The sequence below is a fragment of the Carlito syrichta genome, unplaced genomic scaffold, assembly GCF_000164805.1.
Source record: "Carlito syrichta isolate Samal-C Ts95f unplaced genomic scaffold, Tarsius_syrichta-2.0.1 Scaffold304713, whole genome shotgun sequence".
Lineage (NCBI taxonomy): Eukaryota > Metazoa > Chordata > Mammalia > Primates > Tarsiidae > Carlito > Carlito syrichta.
The window spans coordinates 403,648-425,305 of record NW_007248809.1 but is presented as its reverse complement, the minus strand read 5'-3'; the positions used below and the strand labels follow the sequence as shown (position 1 = coordinate 425,305).

Below are 21,658 nucleotides of genomic sequence, written 5' to 3'. Positions count from 1 at the left end.
TAGGATTACAGATGTGAGCCACCATGCCCAGCCTATTCACAGATTTTATACTTGCAAATCTGCCAAATTTATGTATAATCCAAAATCAATACTTGCAATGCTTTCATGGTCATTTGCAGACACAAGCAGAGCAGCAAAAAAATTTGAGTCACCAGAAACACACATTCCTAGCTAAGGTCCAGCAGAGCAACACTCTGCCTTCTTGTTTCATCTCATACTATAAACAAGTTCTCTTCAGTCTATTGAATGTATTTGTCACACTTTTGTGCTTTTTGTTCATGATTTCACTGTTTAAAACAGCCCTCAAGTATAGTGTTAAAAGAACTGCCTGGTGTTCCTACATGCCAGAAGGTTGTGATGTGCCTTACGGAGAAAACATGTGTCAGGTAAGCTTCGTTCAGGCCTGAGTTACACTGCTAATAGCCATGAGTTCAACGTTAATGAATCAGCAATATATATTATATAAGGTATCTTTAAACAGAAATATGTGTTGAAAAAAAGGTTACATATTGATCAACTGACAAAACTGATGTGTGACCAGAGGCTTTGTATGGTTCAGTATTTATTTTTATTTATTTTGAGCCTGTCACCCAGGCTGGAGTGCAGTGGCACGCTCACGGCCACCACAGCCTCAACCTGCTGGGCTCAGGTGATCCTTCCACTTCAGCCTTCCAAGTAGCTAGAACCACAGGCAACCATGGTTGATTTTTTGATTTATTGTAGAGACGAGGTCTCGCCATGTTGCTCAAGATGGTCTCGTACCCCTGAACTCAGGTAATCCTCTCATCTCCACCTCCCAAAGTGCTGGGATTATAGGCATGAGCCACCTTGCCCAGCTGGTTCAGTATTTATTAATTCAATGTTCACGATGACTTTATGGAACATAATCACCACAAATACTGAAAATTAACTGTAACTTAAAGTTCATGGAAAAATAACAAATGGAATAAGCAGAAAAAAGGAATATGTTCACAAAAATTATGATATTTATTGTGAAAATATACAAATGGGAAAAATCTAAGATGAAATCAATTGTCATATGAGAGTACTAGCATTAGGGGCAATTTGCTTTTGAATTTCTTTAACATGGATATAAAGAGTATATGTTGAAAATAAAAGCAACTGAAATTGGAAACGTGTAACTGTACTGTTAATATGCAGATCTCAAACATACAATTTTGTATATACACATTAAAAATGTCTATATACATCACTCCTCCTGTCCTCATTACAGTGATAAATGCATGTGTATGTTTCTCTGTATGCTGACTTGGCTAGTTCTATAAAGCACACAGAAGATTCCATAGATTAGGCTCAAAATAAAAACAAGTCTTTATAAAACAGAAATAAAATGGTTCTTTTATAATAGCACACAAAAAAGATAAACCCAAGTCATGATATCCCACTTTTCTGAGGCATTCATGTGCACAAGTCAAGAAGTTTTATAAAGCAAGACACAGCAGCCTATTTTCATTATCAGAAAAGGAACAATAAAATCAGTTCATCTGATAAAATAGCCTAAAAATTTTTTTCACACAGTTGTTGATATTAATAATAAAAAAATTAGGTTTCTAAAAAAGTTTTTAATTTTTCCTATGTCACATTTGGCCTTTTTGTTAGAACAGCTTTTATAAAAGCATTTGACCTCTTTGTACGGGCAACTTAAAATTAATCGTGACTTGACTTACTTTCCTATATGTTGGCAGAGGGTGAGGGCAAGGAAGAGAGGATGATAAAGTTTGGAACCTTAAAAGACTGTATTAAGAATAAAAATATGATTTCGGGAGCCAAACATGTGTCTACCCAAGAGCTGAGCAGGCAACTACCGGAATGTCGGTGTTTATACGACGTCAAGCCAACGTCATCCCCAATCAGGGCTCTCTTCTTGATCACATCCCGCTGAATGCGACGGGAATGATATCTTCGCTTCCTGCAACATTGCCAAAATAAGCACATAATCAAAAACTAATGGGGAAGGACCTTGAAATCCGCTAATTCATATCAACTACACACTGACGCAGTGTTAGGTGCCAAAATAGGTATTTTAAATGAAACTGAAACTCAGCATTCCCACATCATTTGCCACATTAAAAAATCTTGAATTCTTCCCTCTTGTCTTCTTTCATCAACACAAGGTTTAGACATCCCATTGAAGAATATCAACTGAAGGATTAAGAAAACTATTTGAACTATTGTATTTTAAGATTTGGGGCTCACCATGAATTGCTAAGAATTCCTTTCATGCCTCCATAATTTGGATTCCCGTACTTCATGTAGTACTGACTTCTTCTGGCTGCTCCAAGTTCCTTTTTGTCATCTAAAAATTAATCACAACAATTACCTAGGATTTCCTGTGGGTGTAAAGACAATGTGAAATTATTATTATTATTATTTTAAAGAATGTTTTCCATGGTTGGGGTCAGATCAGCGCACTGCCAACCAAAAGGAAAGATAAATATTCACTTTCTAAGTGCCCATAAAGGCAATGCAGTGTGAACAGGACAGCGCATGAGTGAGGTTAAGGTGCTGCTTAGGGGCCGAATGACTTAACAGAGAAAATTTTAAAATAAACAACAACACAAGATATAACGCTTCCAAGAGGCATAAGAGAGCTTTAGTCAGTACAGGTACTCAGTAATCAAAAAAAGCTTTCTCAAAAGGGTAACACTTTTGCCATCCCTGGAAGATGGTATTCACTTCTGAACAACACTCCAACAACACAGAATCAGGATTAAAGAAACAGACAATACATAATTCCACATACTTGGTAAATCATTTTCTCCAGTTTATTGTGACATTCCTCAAAATAGCTTAAAGAAAACAACATAGTATTATGTATCTAGAATGCACTCAAACAGCCACTCAGATTGAGTAAATATGGTAAAGATCACAACTGTCAAGTTAAAATGCCAGTTAACAGAAAGAACAAGTGGTCAGTGATCACACATATTTATCAAAAGCAGTAATATAAAGGCCTTCCACAGCTCCTTGGGCACTCTGAATGCAAAGGACAAACACCACTGTAAATGTATCCAGTACTGTGGGAAAACATGGTAATACAAACGAGTATGTACACCCCCTGCCACCCTGTCCAAAAGACCTTGCCCACCAGCTCCTTGGGGAAATGGCTGATTCCAGATCTGGACCAGGCAAAGTACAAAATGAAACAAAATCTGGAAAAACAAATGTTGTGTTTTGCCATTAAGAAAGTACTCAAAGAATCATGGAATACATCAAAATACAGTTTGAAAGGGCTCTACTGGCCAAATCCAAGATAATTTGTGAATCAAAATAATGATAGTAATGGATGATAACCTACTGCATAAATAAGAATCCATGAATCTAAGTTGATATAAGTAAACAAATAAACAGGGAAAGGGAAAGCACTTCCTTAGAGTGCCTGCCAACTAATAAAGAAATGTCAGACAGAAAATCATCAATAGATACTAAAGCTACTGCAGGAAAGTCTGATAAGTAACAGGCTAGTTGCATAATCTCAAAGTAACTGCCCACTAATTTTTAAATTACAAACAGAAAAACAGTAACTTTACAGTGGAAAAACCTGGCAATTATTATCTTAACCAAGTGAATAAAGTTAACATCCCTGATGAACTTTATATAAATATCATGTGCCTCCTAATTCAATGCACTGTAAATGACACACTACCACTTCAGTGAGATTCTTGTTGCAAATGTACAAGACAAATTTTTACTAGGAGGGAACATAAGACAACCCCAAACTGACAGACACTCTAAAAACACTCTACACTCTTGAAAAACACAGGAGCAGAGGAGTAGTTCCAGATTAAGGGAGACCAAGGAGACATGACACACTTAAGCACTCAGTCCTAGATTGGATCCGAGACCTGGAGGAGGGGGGAATCTATAAAGAACATTATTAGAACAACTGATGAAATGTGAATATGGACAATGGATTAGGAAATAGTATTGTATTAATTTTAAATTTCCTGATTTTGATAACTGTGCTGTGTATAAGACAATGTCCCTGTTCTTTGGAAATACATGTTGAAATATTTGGGGGTAAAGGGTTTGTCACTCCAACTAACTCTCAGATGATTCAAAAAACCAGTATGAATAGATGTGTGTATACACACACACATTTTTAAATGCTCACCAGCCAGGAGTAGTGGCTCATGCCAATAATCCCAACACTCGGGGAGGTGGAGGCAAAAGGACTGCCTAAGCCCAGGGGTTTGAGACCAGCCTGGGTAACTTGGTGAGACCTCGTCTCTACAATAAATCAAAAAATTAGCTGGATGTGGTGGTGCACACCTATGGTTCCAGATACTTGGAAGGCTGAGGCAGAAGGATCACCTAAGTCCAGCAGGTCAAGGCTGCGGTGACCATAAATGTGCCACTGCACTCCAGCCTGGGCAACAGAGTGAGACTCTAACTCAAAATAAACAAATAAATGCCCACCAAAAGTTATTGAAAATAAAAAGTCTTATAGGAGGGAATTAGGACTGAATGGCATATTAGTAATGTCCAGGAGGGTGTTGCTATAATAAATCAAAAGCATAATTTTTAAAAGTTTTCATAATTCAGATACTCGCTGAAAGCACACTAGACAAACCAGTTTTATTACTTTAGCTAGAAATCATAAAAGTATACAAATAGTTAATATTCAATTTCAGAGTCAGAATTTCCCACTCAGGCAGCAAGTCATTATTTCAAAGGCACAGAATTTTATCATTTGAAGGGAATTTTGAGATTACTTAATCTAACATCTATTCAAAATAATAAATCATTTTGATTGAAAATAAAAAACAATACCGATCAAATTTACCTTTTGTTGCAAATCTCATGAATAACCTATTTCCTTTAGCAAGTTTGTTAGCTGGACGAAGATCGTTTCTTAACAAAGACTCCTCTTCTACCTGAGACAATGTGTCCAACTTAAGAAAAGAGAACATTTTATATACAAAATTAAAGTCTTTTCACATCTTCAGTAGTAAAAGTCACCATTAAGAAAGCATGCTACCTTTACTCCTTATCCTCAATATAGCACTAGTTCCTCAGTAGAATTTCTAAGCCAGAGGTCTCTCCCAACCACCCTGTCTAAAAGAATAGTCTCCGTTACTCTCTATCCCACCCCTTCTTTCCTTTTTTCCAAGCACTCATCATCTCCTGACACAGTACATCTGTGTATCAGCATATTGTCTGTCTTTCCCACTAGAATGTAGGCTCCAAGAAGGCCAGTACTGTTTTGCTTGATGCTATATCCCTAGCACTTTAGAATTTGGCATATAAAAGTATCCAATAAGTATTTTTTTAAATGAATACATGCTGATATTTCTAATAATAGTACATAATCCATAAGGAAATATGCTATTACTTGCTTTTTCTGAATTTTACTGACAAGACTTCAAAACAATTTTCAATAAAACCATTTTCTTTTATGCAGAAGTGTGAGTCCTCTTCTAAGATCTCAATATAAATCATTACATCCACATAAACTTAAAGAACAACAACCTAGTGTATCCTCAGAAAGTCTAATGGGGAAAGCTAGAGGAAGAATACAACTTATCAAGTCTTCAAGCCTTAAAAAAAAAAAGACAGCAATTTTTACAACACAATCTTATATATGTCTTTGCCCTATTACTAACCTCTACATCACTTGAGGTCTCATCTTCAACTTCTCCTTCCTCAGCTTCATCATCATCTGAACTGTCTTCCTGCTTGTCTAAAATGGAATGTAAGAGACAAGATGAACCATCTCATAATTATGAGATATGAGATGAATCATCTCACATAATTTTATTTTATTTTTTAGTAGAAGTCTCTCTGTCGCCCACACTGGAGTGCAGTGGCACACTCACAGCCACCACAGCCTTGACCTGCTGGGCTCAGGTGATCCTTTTGTCTCAGTCTTCTAAGCATTCCAGTCTTCTGGAACCACAGCCGCACACCACCATGCCTGGCTTTTTTTTTTTTTATTGTAGAGATGAGGTCTCACCAACTTGTCCAGACTGGTCTCGAACCCCTGGACTCAGGAAATCCTCTTATCTCTGCCTCCCAAAGTGCCACCTCATATAATGTTGAAAGTCCAGTATTTTATCCTATTAACTGATGAGCCAGAGCATCATAGCTTATTTCAGAAATGCTTGGTGACGAGATGCTGTATAATACTCTGCTCAGAAACCCAAAAGCCCAAAACAGGATTGTGTAAAGAACAGCACTTTCAGGTCAAAGTTCCCTCCTGTGTGTTCAGTTACCTTTTTTACTTTTCTCAGATGACTTGTCCTCATTGGCATCCCTGCTTCTTATCTTATCCTGGGCAGGCAGAGAGCTCATGTTGATAAGGGCTCGTGTGGCTGTCATTTCATCCAACCAAACCACATTACCTAAAATAAAACATTACATTGCAACCAAATGGTAACTTTATTGAGAGTAGATTCTGCATCACATTCATTGCTGCAGCCTCATCTAGCTACAGACTGTCATGAGTAAATGCAAAAATCAACTAATGAAAATAAAGAAAGTGGTAGCAAAACCTCTTTGATGAACTCAGCCTAAGTTGTACTCCCAAACTGGGTTCCACAAAATAATTAAGTATTCCATGAAAAAGGGTTCTGTATATGAAACTGAAACACAGAGAGTGCTATGCAAGTGTTAGCAGCTCTTGATGATAACTGTCACATAAATTTGAATTATCCTTTATACTACTGCCCCCTACAGGGGACCCCCTTGCTGTTTCTTGTCATCTGGATAAGCTAAATGAAGTTCCCTGATTGTCAAGTGTGGGTGATGAAGATATTTAGGGGATATGTACAATAATGTCAGTACAGTCACTTGGCTTTGGCTTTGTAGCAATTAATATAATTTGTCCCTTTAGTCAGGCGTGTTAGCCCACACCTGTAATCCCAGCACTTTGGGAGGTGAAGGTGAGAGAACTGCTTGAGTCCATAGGTTCAAGACAAGCCTAGGCAACATGGCAAGACCTCATCTCTACAATAAATAAAAAAAATTAGCTGGGCAAGGTAGCACACGTCTGTGGTTCCAACTACTTAGAAGGCTGAGGTGGAAGGATCACCTGAGCCCAGCAAGTATAGGCTGTGGTGGCCTTGAGTATGCTACTGCACTCTAGTCTGAGTGACAGAATGAAACTCCAACTCAAAAAAAAGAAAAAAGGAAAACTGTCCCTTTAAGGAAGATAATTTACCAAGAAAAAGACTTTGAGAAGTCCTGTAGAAAAGAAACCTCTTTAACTGTTTCAAATAACTTTTCTCAAAATTATGTGTTCCTCGTATCTCAGTTTGGGAAATAAAGATCTAAAGACTCTCATTTATATTACTAACATGCCATGTGGCTGTGAACAAATAACTTCTTTCTGTTTCTCAGTTTCTGACGTACAGTATGAGGCCACTGAACTGGATTAATTCTAAGGGTTCCTCCAACTTAGTTATAGTTGGGTTTTTTTTGGTTTTTTTGAGTCGGAGTCTCATTCTGTCACCCAGGCTAGAGAGCAATGGCATGCTCATGGCCACCTCAGCTTCAACCTGCTAGACTCAGGCGATCCTTCCTCCTCAGACTTCCAAGTAGCTGGAACTATAGGCATGCACCACCACACCCAGCTAATTCTTTGATTTACTGTAGAAATAAGGTCTCACCAAGTTGCCCAGGCTAGTCTCGAACCCATGGGCTCAGGCAATCCTCTCCCTTCGGCCTCCCCAAGTGCTGGGATTATAGATGTGAGCCACTGTGCCTGGCCTAGTTACAGTTTTAATGACCCAAACAAGGAGTTAGCAAACTATAACCCACAAACCAGTTCTAGCCCACCACCTGCTATTTATCTGTACCAGCTTTATTTAGGTATAATTAATATACAATAAACTATGTAGCCAATTTTTGTAAATAAAATTCTACTGGAAAACAGTCAGGTTTATGTATTGTTTATAGCTGCTTTCATGATACTACAACAAAACTGAGTAGATATGACAGAGAAGACATGGCCTACAAAGCCTAAAATATTTACTACCTGGCCCTTTATAGAAAAAGGTTTGTCCACCCCTGACTTGGACAGTATAAGTTAAGTAGAAAGAAAAAGAGAAAAATCTTTTACTCAGTTATGTTTCTTCTTTCAATGAAAACACTGATGCAACACCTTCTTAACAGTGCAGCTGGCTGGGCTCAATGGCTCAGCCTGCAATCCCAGCACTTTGGGAGGCCAAGGCAAGTGGATTGCCTGAGCCTGCTGGTTCGAGACAGCGCAGGCAACTTGGCGGCAAGACCTCATTTCTACAACAAATCAAAAATTGGCCAGGCATGGTGGAATGTGCCTGTAGTTCCGGCTACTTGGAAGACTGAGGCAGAAGGATTGCCAGAGCCCAACAGGTCAACACTGGGGTAGCCGTAAATGTGCCACTGCACTCCAGCCTGGGCAGACAGAGTAAGACTCCAATTTAAAAAAAAAAAGAGCAGCTGAGAAAACCAGGCTGCTATCTAGGATACTGCCCAGTAGGTCAGCCAGCTGGCAGCAAGTAAATCCAGACTAGAAATGAGTCAAGACAAGAAGTCAAACCATTGCCTTGCTAATCTATGGTGTGGCCATGTGCTCTCTGAGCTATGGCCAGGCCATGTTTCCTAACTTTGGCCCCCTTCCCTACCTTGGGGAGGTGAATCTCCTCCTTCTCTCTCTCTCTCTCATTTACTTTCTAAATAAAATGTATTTTGTAATCTTAAAAAAAGAAGAAGAAGAAGACAGCACAGGGGTTACCTGAAGTAGGGAGGCAAGTTAAAAATTAGTTAGGCTGGGTGCGGTGGCTCACACCTCTAATCCCAGTACTTTGGGAAGCCGAGGTGAGAGGACTGCCTGAGCCCGCTGGTTCAAGACCAGCCTGGGCAACTTGGCGAGACCTCATCTCTACAATAAATAAAAAAACTAGCTGGGCATGGTGGTATACGTCTGTAGTTCCAGCTACTTGGAAGGCTGAGGTAGAAGGATCACCTGAGCCCAGTAGGTCGAGACTGCGGTGGCCATCAGCATGCCACTACACTCCAGCCTAGGCAACAGAGTGAGACTCCAATTCAAAAAAAAAAAATTACAGTTAGCTCCCAAGCTTGGACAGCTCACAGGCTAGAAAAGCAGAAAACACAGTTCAAGGCAAGCAGAGGTGAGAGGTCTAGTACAGTATTCGTTTTCTGACCTCATTTTACTTATCGTTGTTATTATTATTGTTATTACAGATATTATTAGAGATATTATTATTATTATTATGAGATGGGGTCTCACTATGTTGCCCAGGTTGGTCTCAAACTCCTGGCCTCAAGCAATCCTCCTACCCTGGCCTCCCAAAGTGCTGGGATTACAGGCATGAGCCATCACACCTGGCAAGTCTGGCCTACTTCTTGTAACAGACACTGAGGCAGAGTCAGTCCTCTGAGTAACGACAAAATTGAAAGCCCTAAAAATGCAGCCCCAAGTCTATGCAATTGAATTCACCCCTTTATTGGAAAATTATGAGCCTTAAAAAGGCCCCAATCACGTACACTAGGCTCAGATGCCAATAACCAACCTCCTAGAGCCCTAGATGCCATCTCTAAGTTGACTTGGAATACTCATGGGGTATGAACTGGCAAACTGGCTAAGGTATGCTGGTTCTCATCACGTGGCAATTTTTTCTTTTCTAGACTAAGGACAGAGGTTAGTCTTAAAAAATAGTCTGTGCCTTAATCATTCACCATCTCTGATGGCAAGAGCTCTTTAAAAATCATCAACAAAAGCATATTCAACAGAAAACTTAGGTGAACTTACAGGAAGTATCATCCAACCATTCGATGTGAGCTGGAGGATACTCTTTAAAATAGGAAAAGATATCCTGGGTACTCATCTCATCTACTCCACAAATGTAGATTGTCTCCAGTCTTACTTTAGGGATTGCTAGAAAAACAAGACACAGAAAAGATTATAGAATTTTCCGATCTGCTGTTGCACATCCCATCAGTATTCCTTTACAACAGTTCAGATAACATGCCTTTAGAAAAGAAGTATGCTGAGAGAAACTACAACTATTTCAAAAGAACATGAGACATAACAGTAGGGTAAACTATTTTAATTTTTATCACTGAACAATAGTATTAAACAAATAATTTCAATCAGTACAGGTATATTAGGCTCAGAAAGATTAAACAAATAATGTTGATAAAATATACAATACCTCTCCCCATCAACTTGTAGCAGTCAGAACAATGCCAAATTCAACAGGATTATTCACTGAATTTTACAAACTGATTCTAAAAATTTTAAACGTACATTAAAGAGAAATATGCAATTACAGAAACAATTCTAAAAGAGATGCTGGCTCTGAATATGTCAAAGCATAAAATTATAGTATGAAACAAGAGTAAAAAAATCCTACAAATCAATTTTTAAAATTGACATGGTGGCTCACATCTGTAATCCCAGCACTTTGGGAGGTAGAGGCAAGAGAACTGCCTGAGCTCAGGGGTTCAAGACCTGCCTGGATAACCTGGCAAGATCTCATCTATACAACGTATAAAAAAAATTAGCCAGGCATGGGGTGGTGCACGCCTGTAGGTCCAGCTACTTGGAAGGCTGAGAAGGAAGGATCACCTGAGCCCTGCAGGTCAAGGCTGCAGTGGCTGTCAGTGTGCTACTGTACTCCAGTCTAGGTGACAGAGTGTGACTCCAACTCAAAAAATAAAATAAAATAGTCAAGTGCAGTGGCTCACACCTGTAATCCCGCACTTTAGAAGGCCAAGGCGAGAGGATTGCCTGAGCTCAGGGGTTCGAGACAAGCCTAAGAAACATGGCAAGACCTCGTGTCTACAATAAATCAAAAAAATCAGCTGGGCATGGTAGCACATGCCTGTGGTTACAGCTACTTGGAAGGCTGAGGCGGAAGGATCACCTGAGCCCAGCAGGCTGAGGCTGCAGAGGCTGTAAGCATGCCACTGCACTCCAGCCTGGGCAACAGAGTGAGACTTTGACTCAAAAATAAAAGAGAAATAAGTTTAAAATACCTAATATCCACTACCTAGCTTTACATTTAATTCCTTGTAAGATCTCAGGCAAACAGAACCAGGGCCTATATAACCTCTCTACATCCCTTCTCTCCCTTCCTTCTCTGAAGTAATTCTGCAAGAGTTCAATGTCCATTACTCTCAAGCATGTTTTTATATGCTATATATTACTTCTATTTAAAACAAACTTAAAATTCATGTGGATACTTACAGAAAAATTTACGTTAATAATTGTTTTGTCATTCTGAAGAATAAGAGATGTGTTTAGTGTAAGCCCATGTAGGTGTGGCCAGATTAAATAAAGAGATTTAGTACAGATTTATAAAAACAAAGATACCATCAAGACTCGTGAACTCCAGAAAATCCTTATTAGTGACCAGCAGTTCAAATGCAGGATAGAAAACAAAGGTTTATTTAATCGAAGAGGGTTTCTCAGTTCTTTGAGCTAAAAGCTGACTTTGGAAGAAATAGAACCTATGGGAAGTAAAGAAATGGCTCCACAGAAGGTAACAAAAAACAAGAAGAGTACCTAGTAATGGAAGAAGAAAGAGACAGAAGATCAGGAAGAAAACATCGAGTAAAAGACTTGTTGATCTGCTAAAAAGAATATTTAGTTGGAGTCTTACTCTGTTGTCCAAGCTAGACTGCAGTGGCACACTCATAGCCACTGCAGCCTCAGTCCAATAAGCTCAGCCTTCCAAGAAAGTGGTGTGCTCTACCATGTTTGGCTAATTTTTCTTGATTTATTGTAGAGACGAGGTCTTACCAAGTTGCTTAGGCTGGTCTCAAACCCCTGGGCTTAGGCAATCCTCTCGCCTCTGCCTCCCAAAGTGCTGGGATTACAGGCATGAGCAACCATGCCTTATCTAACAAAAAGAATTTAATCTTAAATGAGACAAGCAGAGAAAGTGAAGACCAAAAAACAAACAAAAACAAGTAATTATCAAGCGCATCATAGCATAGTTCTAACAAAACATTACTACAACATAAAGAAACAAAACCCTACAGGTGAGGAAATACCTTAGAAGCCAAAAGGAAAGAGTGTGAGGAGCAAAACTTCTGGCCTCAGATGTCTATTTTAATTTAGAGAGAATCATATACATATCACAACTGGGAAATGGACAATTTTGCTCAAAAGAAGCAGGTAAAGACACACACAAAAAAAAAGAGAGAGAGAGAGAGATGCAAAAGCATTATCACTGCAGAGATAAACTAGTCTCAGTTAGCTGGGAGAGAAGGGCTCATTCTCAAAAGAGCACCAAACTGACGGCAGCAGCCGGATCCACTAGAGATGGAAATTTTGTTAAGCTCAAGATTTGATGGAAGACTACCAAAGGAGAAAGCCCAACACTTCCTCATCTTGCTGACAATGTCAGTGCTCAAAATAAAGCAACAAAGAAGGCTTCGAGACTTATGTACAACCAGTGAGAATAGGCTAATTGCTGAGGTGGCCATGAAGAGAATGCAATGGGGAGAAAGAAGTGGACATTTATTGAGTGTTGACCACAAGTTGGGTGGTAAGAGTATTATCTTGAATTTTGCAACAGGGAAAGAAGACAATGAATGACAGATAGTGGGCATAAAACTCAAGTCTTTATAAAAGCAGATTCAAGAAAATCCAGGGAAAAATGAGCCAATCCCAATATCTCAGATTAGAATTATTTTAAAAATTGAAAGACACTAAATACAGTAATTCAGAGGATAAGAAGTGATTTCAAGGAAAAGGAAGGCAGCAAAACTTAGGTGAACACAACTCGTCAAAGAAGACATACAGGAGATTGATAAAAGGGAAATTACTAATGAGAATGGCATAAATCTAAAAGACTAATGTCAGGCTATATTGGAAACATGGAAAATGCTGATCAGACTGTCAAGTGGAAAAGGGAAAAAACAGTGAGACTACAAAAAGAAAAACAAAACATCCATTCCCATAAAAGAGATGAAAAGGAAATATACAAAATGTTGACAATGATTGTTTGCAAAACACCCAATGAAGAAAAGGTCCAGAGTGAATAGACTCGTCAAAATGCTAATGTCGGGTACAGTGGCTAATGCCTAATCCCAGCATTCTGGGAGGTGAAGGTGAGAGGATTGCCTGAGTTCAGGGATTTGAGGCCAGCATGGTCAACCTGGTGAGATCTCGTCTCTACAATAAATCAAAAAATTAGCTGGGTGTGGTGGCATGCGTCTATAGTTTCAGCTACTTGGAAGGCCAAGGGGGAAGGATCACCTGAACCCAGCGGGCTGAGGCTACAGTGGCTGTGAGCATGCCACTGCACTCCAACCTGGGTGAAGAACTCAAAAAAAAAAAAAAAAAAAGGCTGATGGCTTTTTATAAATGTTTAGAGCAATTCCCTATTATTGGGAAGATAATGCAAGAAAAAAGGCAGAATTATTGACCTATTTTACTATTCTACTAATTGATAGTAGAATAGCTATCATTAGAGAAGAACCAAAACATAAGTTAGGTGACAAGGGCATAAGAATTAGCTTTAATAGATTTAAATCTTCTAGTCCAGAATTATATCCAATGTACTGACTTAAACACACAGATATAATTTCGGAATTAGGTAATAATCTCTAAAAAGTAGCAAGGAAGGAGAGAAGTATCTTAAAGCCTTGAGAAGGATTAATCCTGCTCTGATTTTCATAAAAGAAGAAAAGAGAAATTCCCAAACCACATATTGAAAAGCTTACTGTCAGTCTCTCAAATTAAAAAAAAAAAAAGCTTATTAGAATCTATGATCTCTCAAAAAGCCAAGTGTTTCCCATAGGAAATGACAAGAGTTCAGTAAGAAATCCACAGTAACCTCATTTCTTTTTTGATAGGATTATTAGGCCAAGAAATTTAAAGGATACCATAGACGGTGTTCTATCTCGAGTTCATTAGGTATGTAATCCAGTTCCTCAAGACCACAAAATGAAATGTGGGCCTGATGAAACAGAATAGGACTTACAATTAATGTATCTATGTTTCTCACCATTCATCAACAACTGAACAAAGAAACAGAAGCCATTACACCAAGGTAGAGGACACAATGTGAGAAGAGCTAGAAGTTCAAACGTAGAGTTAAGATGAAAGTTAACTCAGCAGACTGCAAATGGAGACTTGAAATCAACAGAATGTAATTTAATAGGAATAAATTTAAAAGTAATTTTTTTAAAAGTGCCTTAAGTACAACATGAGAGAGATTGTTTTGATGGGTACAATGCCTGGGGGGAAAGACCTATGTGCTTTGGTTGACTAGAGAATAAGTACAATGAAATGGCTGGGACAGAGACAATGGTGAGAAATAGTCCTGCCATACTCTGCTTGAATCCAACCATATCTGGAATCTATACCTCATCTTATGAAGGACATTGAGAAACTGGAAGGAGTTTAGAAAAGGGGAACCAGAAGGCCATGTCACATAAAGTTTACAGAATGGGCAGGTAAGCCTGTACTTCCATCACCTGTGTGATTATTGTGTGAATAAAGAAAGGACTTAACAGTGTTGTTCTAAGAGTCACACAGTAACTAACAGACAGAAATTACTAGAAGGCTCAACACAAGGAAGTATTCAAATATAAAGTTGTCTGCCTCATAAATAGTTCTCATGCCATCACTAAGAATCATTCTGGCAGAGGAAAAAGGACCACTAGGAACTTGGTCAAAAGGCCTGCAAATACTAGGCAGGTTGACCTAGATGATTTCAAAGGTCCCTTCCAATCACGAAAGCTTTGATCTAGGAGATAAGGAAACCAAAGTTGTTTGTCACTGAGTCGTTCAAAAGTAGCAAGTCACTCCTGATGCAGAACAGTCTAATGTAACATGTCCCAAACTATGACCCTGAACGCAGGCAGAGTAGTTAGGAATGCAGGTTTCAGTCAAACCAGCCTTCCAATCTCAGCCTTGCTACTGATCTAGCTGTGGGACTTTGGACATGTTTTTCAAACTCTCAGCACCTTAGCTCTCTTATCAGAAAACTGGAAATGACAGATACCTTTCCCTCACAAGTCTGTTGAAAGGATGTTAACTACATGACAGAGTGATTGGCACATGGCAAACATTTAACAAAAGATATGTTATTATTGTTGGCATTAATGATAAGAGGAAAAAATAACTTGACACCTGGTACAGATATAGGAGTCAATATGCTTATTCCAATTTCCCCATTCTACCAAGAGGCCAGGTCACTGAAATGGCTGCTTGGAAGATGGAGAACACCAGATAATGATAATAACTAACATTTATTGGGTACCTACTATGTACCAGGCACCACTATAACACTTCGGCCGGGTTTGGTAGCTCAGCCTATAATCCCAGCGCTTTGGGAGGCCGAGGTGAGTGGATTGCCTGAGCCTGTGAGTTTGAGACCCGCTCGGGCAACTTGGTGAGACCTCATCTCTACAATAAATCAAAAAAATTAGCTGGGCGTGGTAGCGCAGGCCTGTAGTTCCAGCTACTTGGAAGGCTGAGGCGGAAGGATTATGGAGCCCAGCAGGTCGAGACTGCGGTGGCCGGGAGCGTGCCACTGCACTCCCCTCTGGGCGACGGAGTGAGACTCCAACTCAAAAAAAAAGAACTGTAACATTTCAATAGAGTTTCCCAACAACTCTGTAAGAATTCCTGTTATTTGCCTTTTCAGATAAGAAATCTGAAGTTCGTAGAGGTTAAGTAACTTGCCCAAGGTCACAGAGCTAGAAAGTAACAGGTCAGGATTTTAATCCAGGTACTTGGCTCCAGAACCTATGCTTATAACCACAAAACCAATGGTTCTTAATACATGCTGCACATTAAAATTACCTGGGGAGACATAAAAACAATAACTATTTCTGGGACCTATCCAATCCTACCACACCCTTAATCCTAATTTAAATTGATCTGAGATGAGCAGAGGGTTCCCCAGGGTTTAGGAACACTATCCTAGGCCATGCTGCCTCCTGGATGAGAATAGGTTCAAATAGACAACCTTCCCCGGCTGACATATCAGGGCAGGCCTACTGCCTTTTTTAGAAATATCTTTAGAATCATGAGATAAGAGTTTCATTTCAAAACAAAAATTTTTTTTAATTTAAAACTTAACCCCAAAAGTGGTCCTATTAAAGTAGGTATCATTTTCTCATTTTACAGACTAGGAGACCGAGACTTAAAAATGCTCAATAACTTGCCTACAGTCACAAAGGAACCAAGATTAGATTCCAGAAGACTTTGGCACCCTAAAGAGATTCAACAGAGGTGAGAAAGAATTTTGAGTGGGTGATCAGAGATGCTTCATAGAGGAAGTGACACCTGATCAGATGAAGCATAGGACAAAGCAAATGAGCAGAGTGAAAGGCATGAACTATATCAGAGGCAGCTGTCTCAAGCAATGTCCTTAGGACCAAGTTAACAAGTGTAGTAAAATTATGGTAGAATTGTGAGAGGTCTGCTTTGGCCCAAACTATGTAGGCACATTAATGTCAAGCTACACAGCTGTCCTTGGCCTTCGCAGGACTTTTCCTGGAAAAAAAAAAAAAAGAGTAAGGGTCTTTAGAAGCACAGATTCCAATGTGAGCTCTACCACTGACTGGTGATTTCCTCTGGACCTCGTCAGAAAAGACAGTCTCTTTATTCCAGCTCTAACATCTGAGTCTGCTGACAGCATCTCAACTCAAACAGACACCTGGAACTCTAGACTACGAGGGAAGCAAGGTCATATTTCTGACTTGAACTCATGATGCAGAATAAAAGAGTAAAGCAGCTTCCAGAGTTGAACTCTGCATCCAAGCTACTCTGCCAACTAGAATTGAGGAGGGACACAGTTTGCGTCAGTAGTATCATATCACATATTACACAGCAATAGAGCAAAGTAGTTACACACAAGGCTTTAGAGTCACATAAATCTGGGTTTGAATCTCGACTCCAACTTTACTAGCTACATAACCCTGGGCAATTTACCAAACTTCTTTGAGTCTGTTTCCTCCTATATAAAATAGAGATAAAAATATATTCCTCATAGGATCGTTGTGAAAAACAAAGGAAAAAATACACATGTGCTTAACACAGTGTCTGGTAAAAAAGCAAGTTCCCAACAAATAGAAGCTATTCTTTCACTCATTCAACATGTTTACTGAACTTCTGCTTTTAGCAACCAAACCCAAGGCTAGAAAAGCTCACACAGCACAGCACAGCACAGACCTTTACCATGCATTCAAAGAGCTGCCTACTAAGCTCTTTAGAAACACTCAACAACAGAGGGAGGTCTTTTGCATTCATGAATTTATATTAAAATTGAATAATAAGTAGAAATGTAAACTCACTAAGAAAGTAATAATTTTTCCTTTTATTTATAAATTGCTTTAGAATACTGGAACTGATTATTATATTTAATAATCCAGGGTGAGTTCTAGGGAGCAAAATACTTAACCCTAACAAAACACAAAAATAAAATCAGAAGTTCAATTTTAAGAGCAGGTTTAAAATTCAGGGCAGGATTAGTTTCATTTTCTCTGACAATAGTACGTTACTGGGTGGTTTATATTTGTCACATATTCAGATTAGCAACAGATTCAGATTATCAACAGAAGTGTTAACAGCTTTCCCCAACCAATCTCAAAACTGTTCCAACTCCCCTAAAGGAAGGTCTTACTGTGATACACTTTTACTACATTTTAAAGGTAAAGAAAAGTTAACATCTCTATGACAAAAGCAGAAAATGAGTAAGGGTCTTTAGAAGCATATGTTCGTGACTTCCTCTGGACCTCCTCAGATAAGACAATTCTTTTTTTCCAGCTCTAATATCTGAGTCAGCTGACAGCATCTCAACTTTAAACAGGTGATCTCAAAAATGGAGACTTCACAAATCCTTTCCTTCAGTAGTATTTGGATAAGGAATAGACAGGCAAGGCAAGTCGATGGCAGGGAAAAGTAACTCTATGGGAAAAGATGGAAAAATTCTCCCCAAACACCCTGTACCTTTCTTCATCATGTCTCGGTCCAAGGCTACATTTCTCTGGGCAAGATTTACTTCTGATCGAAAATGAAAGCGCTTGGCTCGCTGTTCTTTCTTTTCAATTGCTTCCTAGAAAGTATAGAAAAAGTAAAAGATGTAAAATATAGAGCAGAAAAGTTAAATCACAGCACAACATGATGCATCAATGACAATCCTAAAATAAATAGGAAGAAATAAGCAATATTGTGCCATGAGTAGTTTTGCAGAGAACTGGACATTCATATTCAAAGACTAGGAGGGTGTATACTATAATTTTTTTTTTTTTAGTTGGAATCTCACTCTGTTGCCCAGGTTGGAGTGCAGTGGCACACTCACAGCCCACCCCAGTGTCAACCTGCTGGGCTCTGGCAGTTCTTCCTCCTCAGCCTTCCAAGTAGCCGGAATTACAGGTGCGTGCTACCCGCCCAGCTAATTTTTGATTTATTGTAGAGACGAGGTCTCGTCAAGTTGCCCAGGTTGGTCTCGAACCCACAGGCTCAGACAATCCACTCGCCTCAGCTACATCATAATTTGTAATCACCTCTTATCACAGCCTATCACTGTGCCTGGGACGTAGTATAAACTCAATTAGTATTTGTTGACTAAATGAATAGTGCTTTACAGTTTACAAATTTCTCTGACATTTCATTTATTAGCAATCATGCCAATAAATTATAACTAAATAATCTCAACATCCCGATTTTCTAGGTACAGAACTTGAGGAACCAAAAGCAAAAAGTGCTAGAGGTACTTTGGCTTATACGGTGGCAAATCTTCTGATTCCAGTGCTATTTCTAGGAGCCTTCCTATAACTACCATTTCACATTGTCTGTGAAATGGTAATCACACCTATCACATTCTTTCACATTATGTCTGACTGAGCAGTCCACTCCCTAAAGCTAGTTCCCTATTTAAAAATAACACTGAAGCAAAGAAACTCTCTCTTCTGTTCCAGTCTTGTGTCCATAGAACTGCCAGTTTTCATCTTTAAGTGATAAGAAGCATTGCCACTTCAAAGAAAAAATAATCAGCTTTGTATGGTTCTTCCAAAAGCTCAGGTCCAACTGCAGGCTTCTGATGGCTCTTAGGAGCCCTTCACTAATTGAATATTGACTTTGCCACACTAATTGAAGGTTTATTAAAAACTTGTGGGAACTGGTAAAGCAGCAACACTTCTGTTATTTCCCAATAGTTATGCTAATTTTCTTCACTGAAGTCTTCCCAATACAAACAACAATCTACCTTCCTTTAGTAACAATTTCAGTACTAACACTGGGTACTATCACCCTTTCCCCCATATACCTGTCTCACATAATTGCAAACTGTGTAGGATTAAGAATAATCTATTTTGGCCAGGTGCAGTGGCTCACACTAGTGATCTGAGCACTTTGAGAGGTCGAGGCAGAAAGATTGCTTGAATCCAGGAGTTTGAGACCTGCCTGGGCAACATAGCATGCTCTTATCTCTACAAAAAATAATTTAAAAATTAGCTGGAGCTGGGTGTGGTGGCTCATGCCTGTAATCCCAGCACTTTGGGAGGCTGAGGCAAAGGATTGCCTAAACCTATGAGTTCGAGACCAGTCTGGGCAACTTGGCAAGACCTCGTCTCCACAATAAATTTTTTTTAAAAATTAGCCAGGTGTGGTGGCACATGCCTGCAGTTCCAGCTATTTGTAAGGCTGAGGTGGAAGAATCGCCTAAGCCCAGCAGGTCATGGCTGCAGTGGCCATGAGCATGCCACTGCACTCCAGCCTGGTCAACAGAGTGAGACTCCCACTCAAAAAAAAAAAAAAAATTAGCCTCATATGGTAGTGCCTGCCTGTAATCCCAGCTACTTAGGAGACTGAGGTAGGAGGACTGCCTGAGCCCAGAAGTTGGAGGCCGTGGTGAGCTATGATCATGCCACTGTACTCCAACCTGAGCAACAAAGTGAGACTGTGTCTCAAAAAAAAAAAAGGATAATCTAGTTCTTTTTCAATTACAGTAAGAAAACATTATTTTTACTTTATTCTATTTTCTTGTCTGTCTAAAAATGACCAATTCTCTTTATTTCGACCTTTAAATAATCTGAGACACAGATAAACTATAAAAAGGTAAACATGATATATTTATTTTTATTTTGCTTTTTTGCATCCAATATAACAATATATACTATTATTCAGAACTGTAATCCAAAATTCTGTTCCAAACTTAATTGCACACATTAAAATCAGAAAGATCTGATTTTCTGGACATCACTGATTAAAGTAAGATATATGCATTGACAGTTTATAATCAGTACAATAGTAAGTTTGACTCTATAAGGTATTACAATGAAGATGGTATTCTGGTAATAGCAAACACTAGATAAAAGGCAATACTCTTGGGTATTGGGAATTCAATTGACTTGGCCTTCAAAGTTTAGACAACTAGTCAGGAAACACTATTTTTATACATCCACAACCAATAAGGAATAAAAACATTTACTAAGGACCTATCACGTTCCAGGCACTTTTCATATTTTGTTTTCTTTAAAGTGGAAACAGTACACATTTTTTTTCTTTTTAGTTGGAGTCTCACTCTGTCACCCAGGCTGGAGTACAGTGGTACACTCATGGTCGCCACAGCCTCGACCTACTGGGCTCAGGCCAACCTTCTGCCTCAGCCTTCCAAGTAACTGGAACTACAGGCACATTAACACGCGCTGGCTAATTTTTGATTTATTGTAGACATGAGGCCTCGACATGGTGCCCAGGGTGGTCTCGAACCCCTGCGTTCAGGCAATCCTCTCATCTCCGCCTCTCAAAGTGCTGAGATTACAGGTGTGAGCCACCACGCCCAGCCCTAGTACAGAACTTGTCTTGGAAATGGTTAAACATGGGCATCTAGGTAAACTGATTGTATCTTTTTGTGGATTTAAGAACTCACAAATGTCACCTGAATGTTTTCAGGACGTATGAAAGGCATCATTGTATAACAAAACTTAAAAAAAAAATTTTTTTTTTAAATCCAGTAACAAAAGAAAAAGGAAGTAAAAGATATTTACTGTTCTTTAACTCCAGGGGAACAAGTTCATTAATTCACCTGCTTATCAAACTAAATAAATAAATAAATCATGGTCTATCTTACCTTGGAGGTGACATCAATTCCAGTGATGAAGCTGCCAGCTTTGTTTTCATATCTTCTGCTTGTGTCCTAACACAAAGGGCAAGAGTGAGAAATTTTGACAGCAGCTGAGAAAAAACCCACAATAAAAGACAGCCTGACAGCCAGGCTCGGTGGCTCAGCCTGTAATCCCGCGCTTTGGGAGGCTGAGGTGAGTGGATTGCCTGAGCCCGCGGGTTCGAGACCCGCCTGGGCAACTTGGCGAGACCTCATCTCTATAACAAATTAAAAAATCAGCCGGGCGTGGTAGCGCATGCCTGTAATTCTGGCTTCTCAGAGGGCTGAGGCGGAAGGAACGCCGGAGCCCAGCAGGTTGAGGCTGCAGTGGCCGGGAGCGGCCACTGCACTCCAGTCTGGGCAACAGAGTGAGACTCCAACTCAAAAAAAAAAAAAAAGACAGCCTGACAACTGGTTCTTTTTGAATAGTCATTCATTTCAACAACCCTTCCCCATTCCTGATAAACTTTTATTAAGAAGTAGCCCATTCCAGTGACACCATGGTATCAATCAACCACTCCAACAAAGTCCAGATCGGAACCTGTTCAAAAACTTAAATA

General features: G+C 39.3%; 1 protein-coding gene across 1 annotated transcript in view; it reads right to left on the bottom strand.

The window, feature by feature from the left end:
• Window positions 1-21,658, bottom strand: part of NCBP3 (nuclear cap binding subunit 3) — a 30,200-nt gene that overhangs the window by 6,546 nt on the left and 1,996 nt on the right. Inside the window, exons 2-9 of the mRNA XM_008060743.2 lie at window positions 21,066-21,131; window positions 17,942-18,047; window positions 9,776-9,901; window positions 6,237-6,365; window positions 5,628-5,704; window positions 4,808-4,916; window positions 2,218-2,317; window positions 1,827-1,930 (exon numbers count right to left, since the gene is read on the bottom strand). Of these exons, the coding sequence (XP_008058934.1) occupies window positions 1,827-1,930; window positions 2,218-2,317; window positions 4,808-4,916; window positions 5,628-5,704; window positions 6,237-6,365; window positions 9,776-9,901; window positions 17,942-18,047; window positions 21,066-21,131 (817 nt within the window). The remainder of the gene's footprint in view (window positions 1-1,826; window positions 1,931-2,217; window positions 2,318-4,807; window positions 4,917-5,627; window positions 5,705-6,236; window positions 6,366-9,775; window positions 9,902-17,941; window positions 18,048-21,065; window positions 21,132-21,658) is intronic.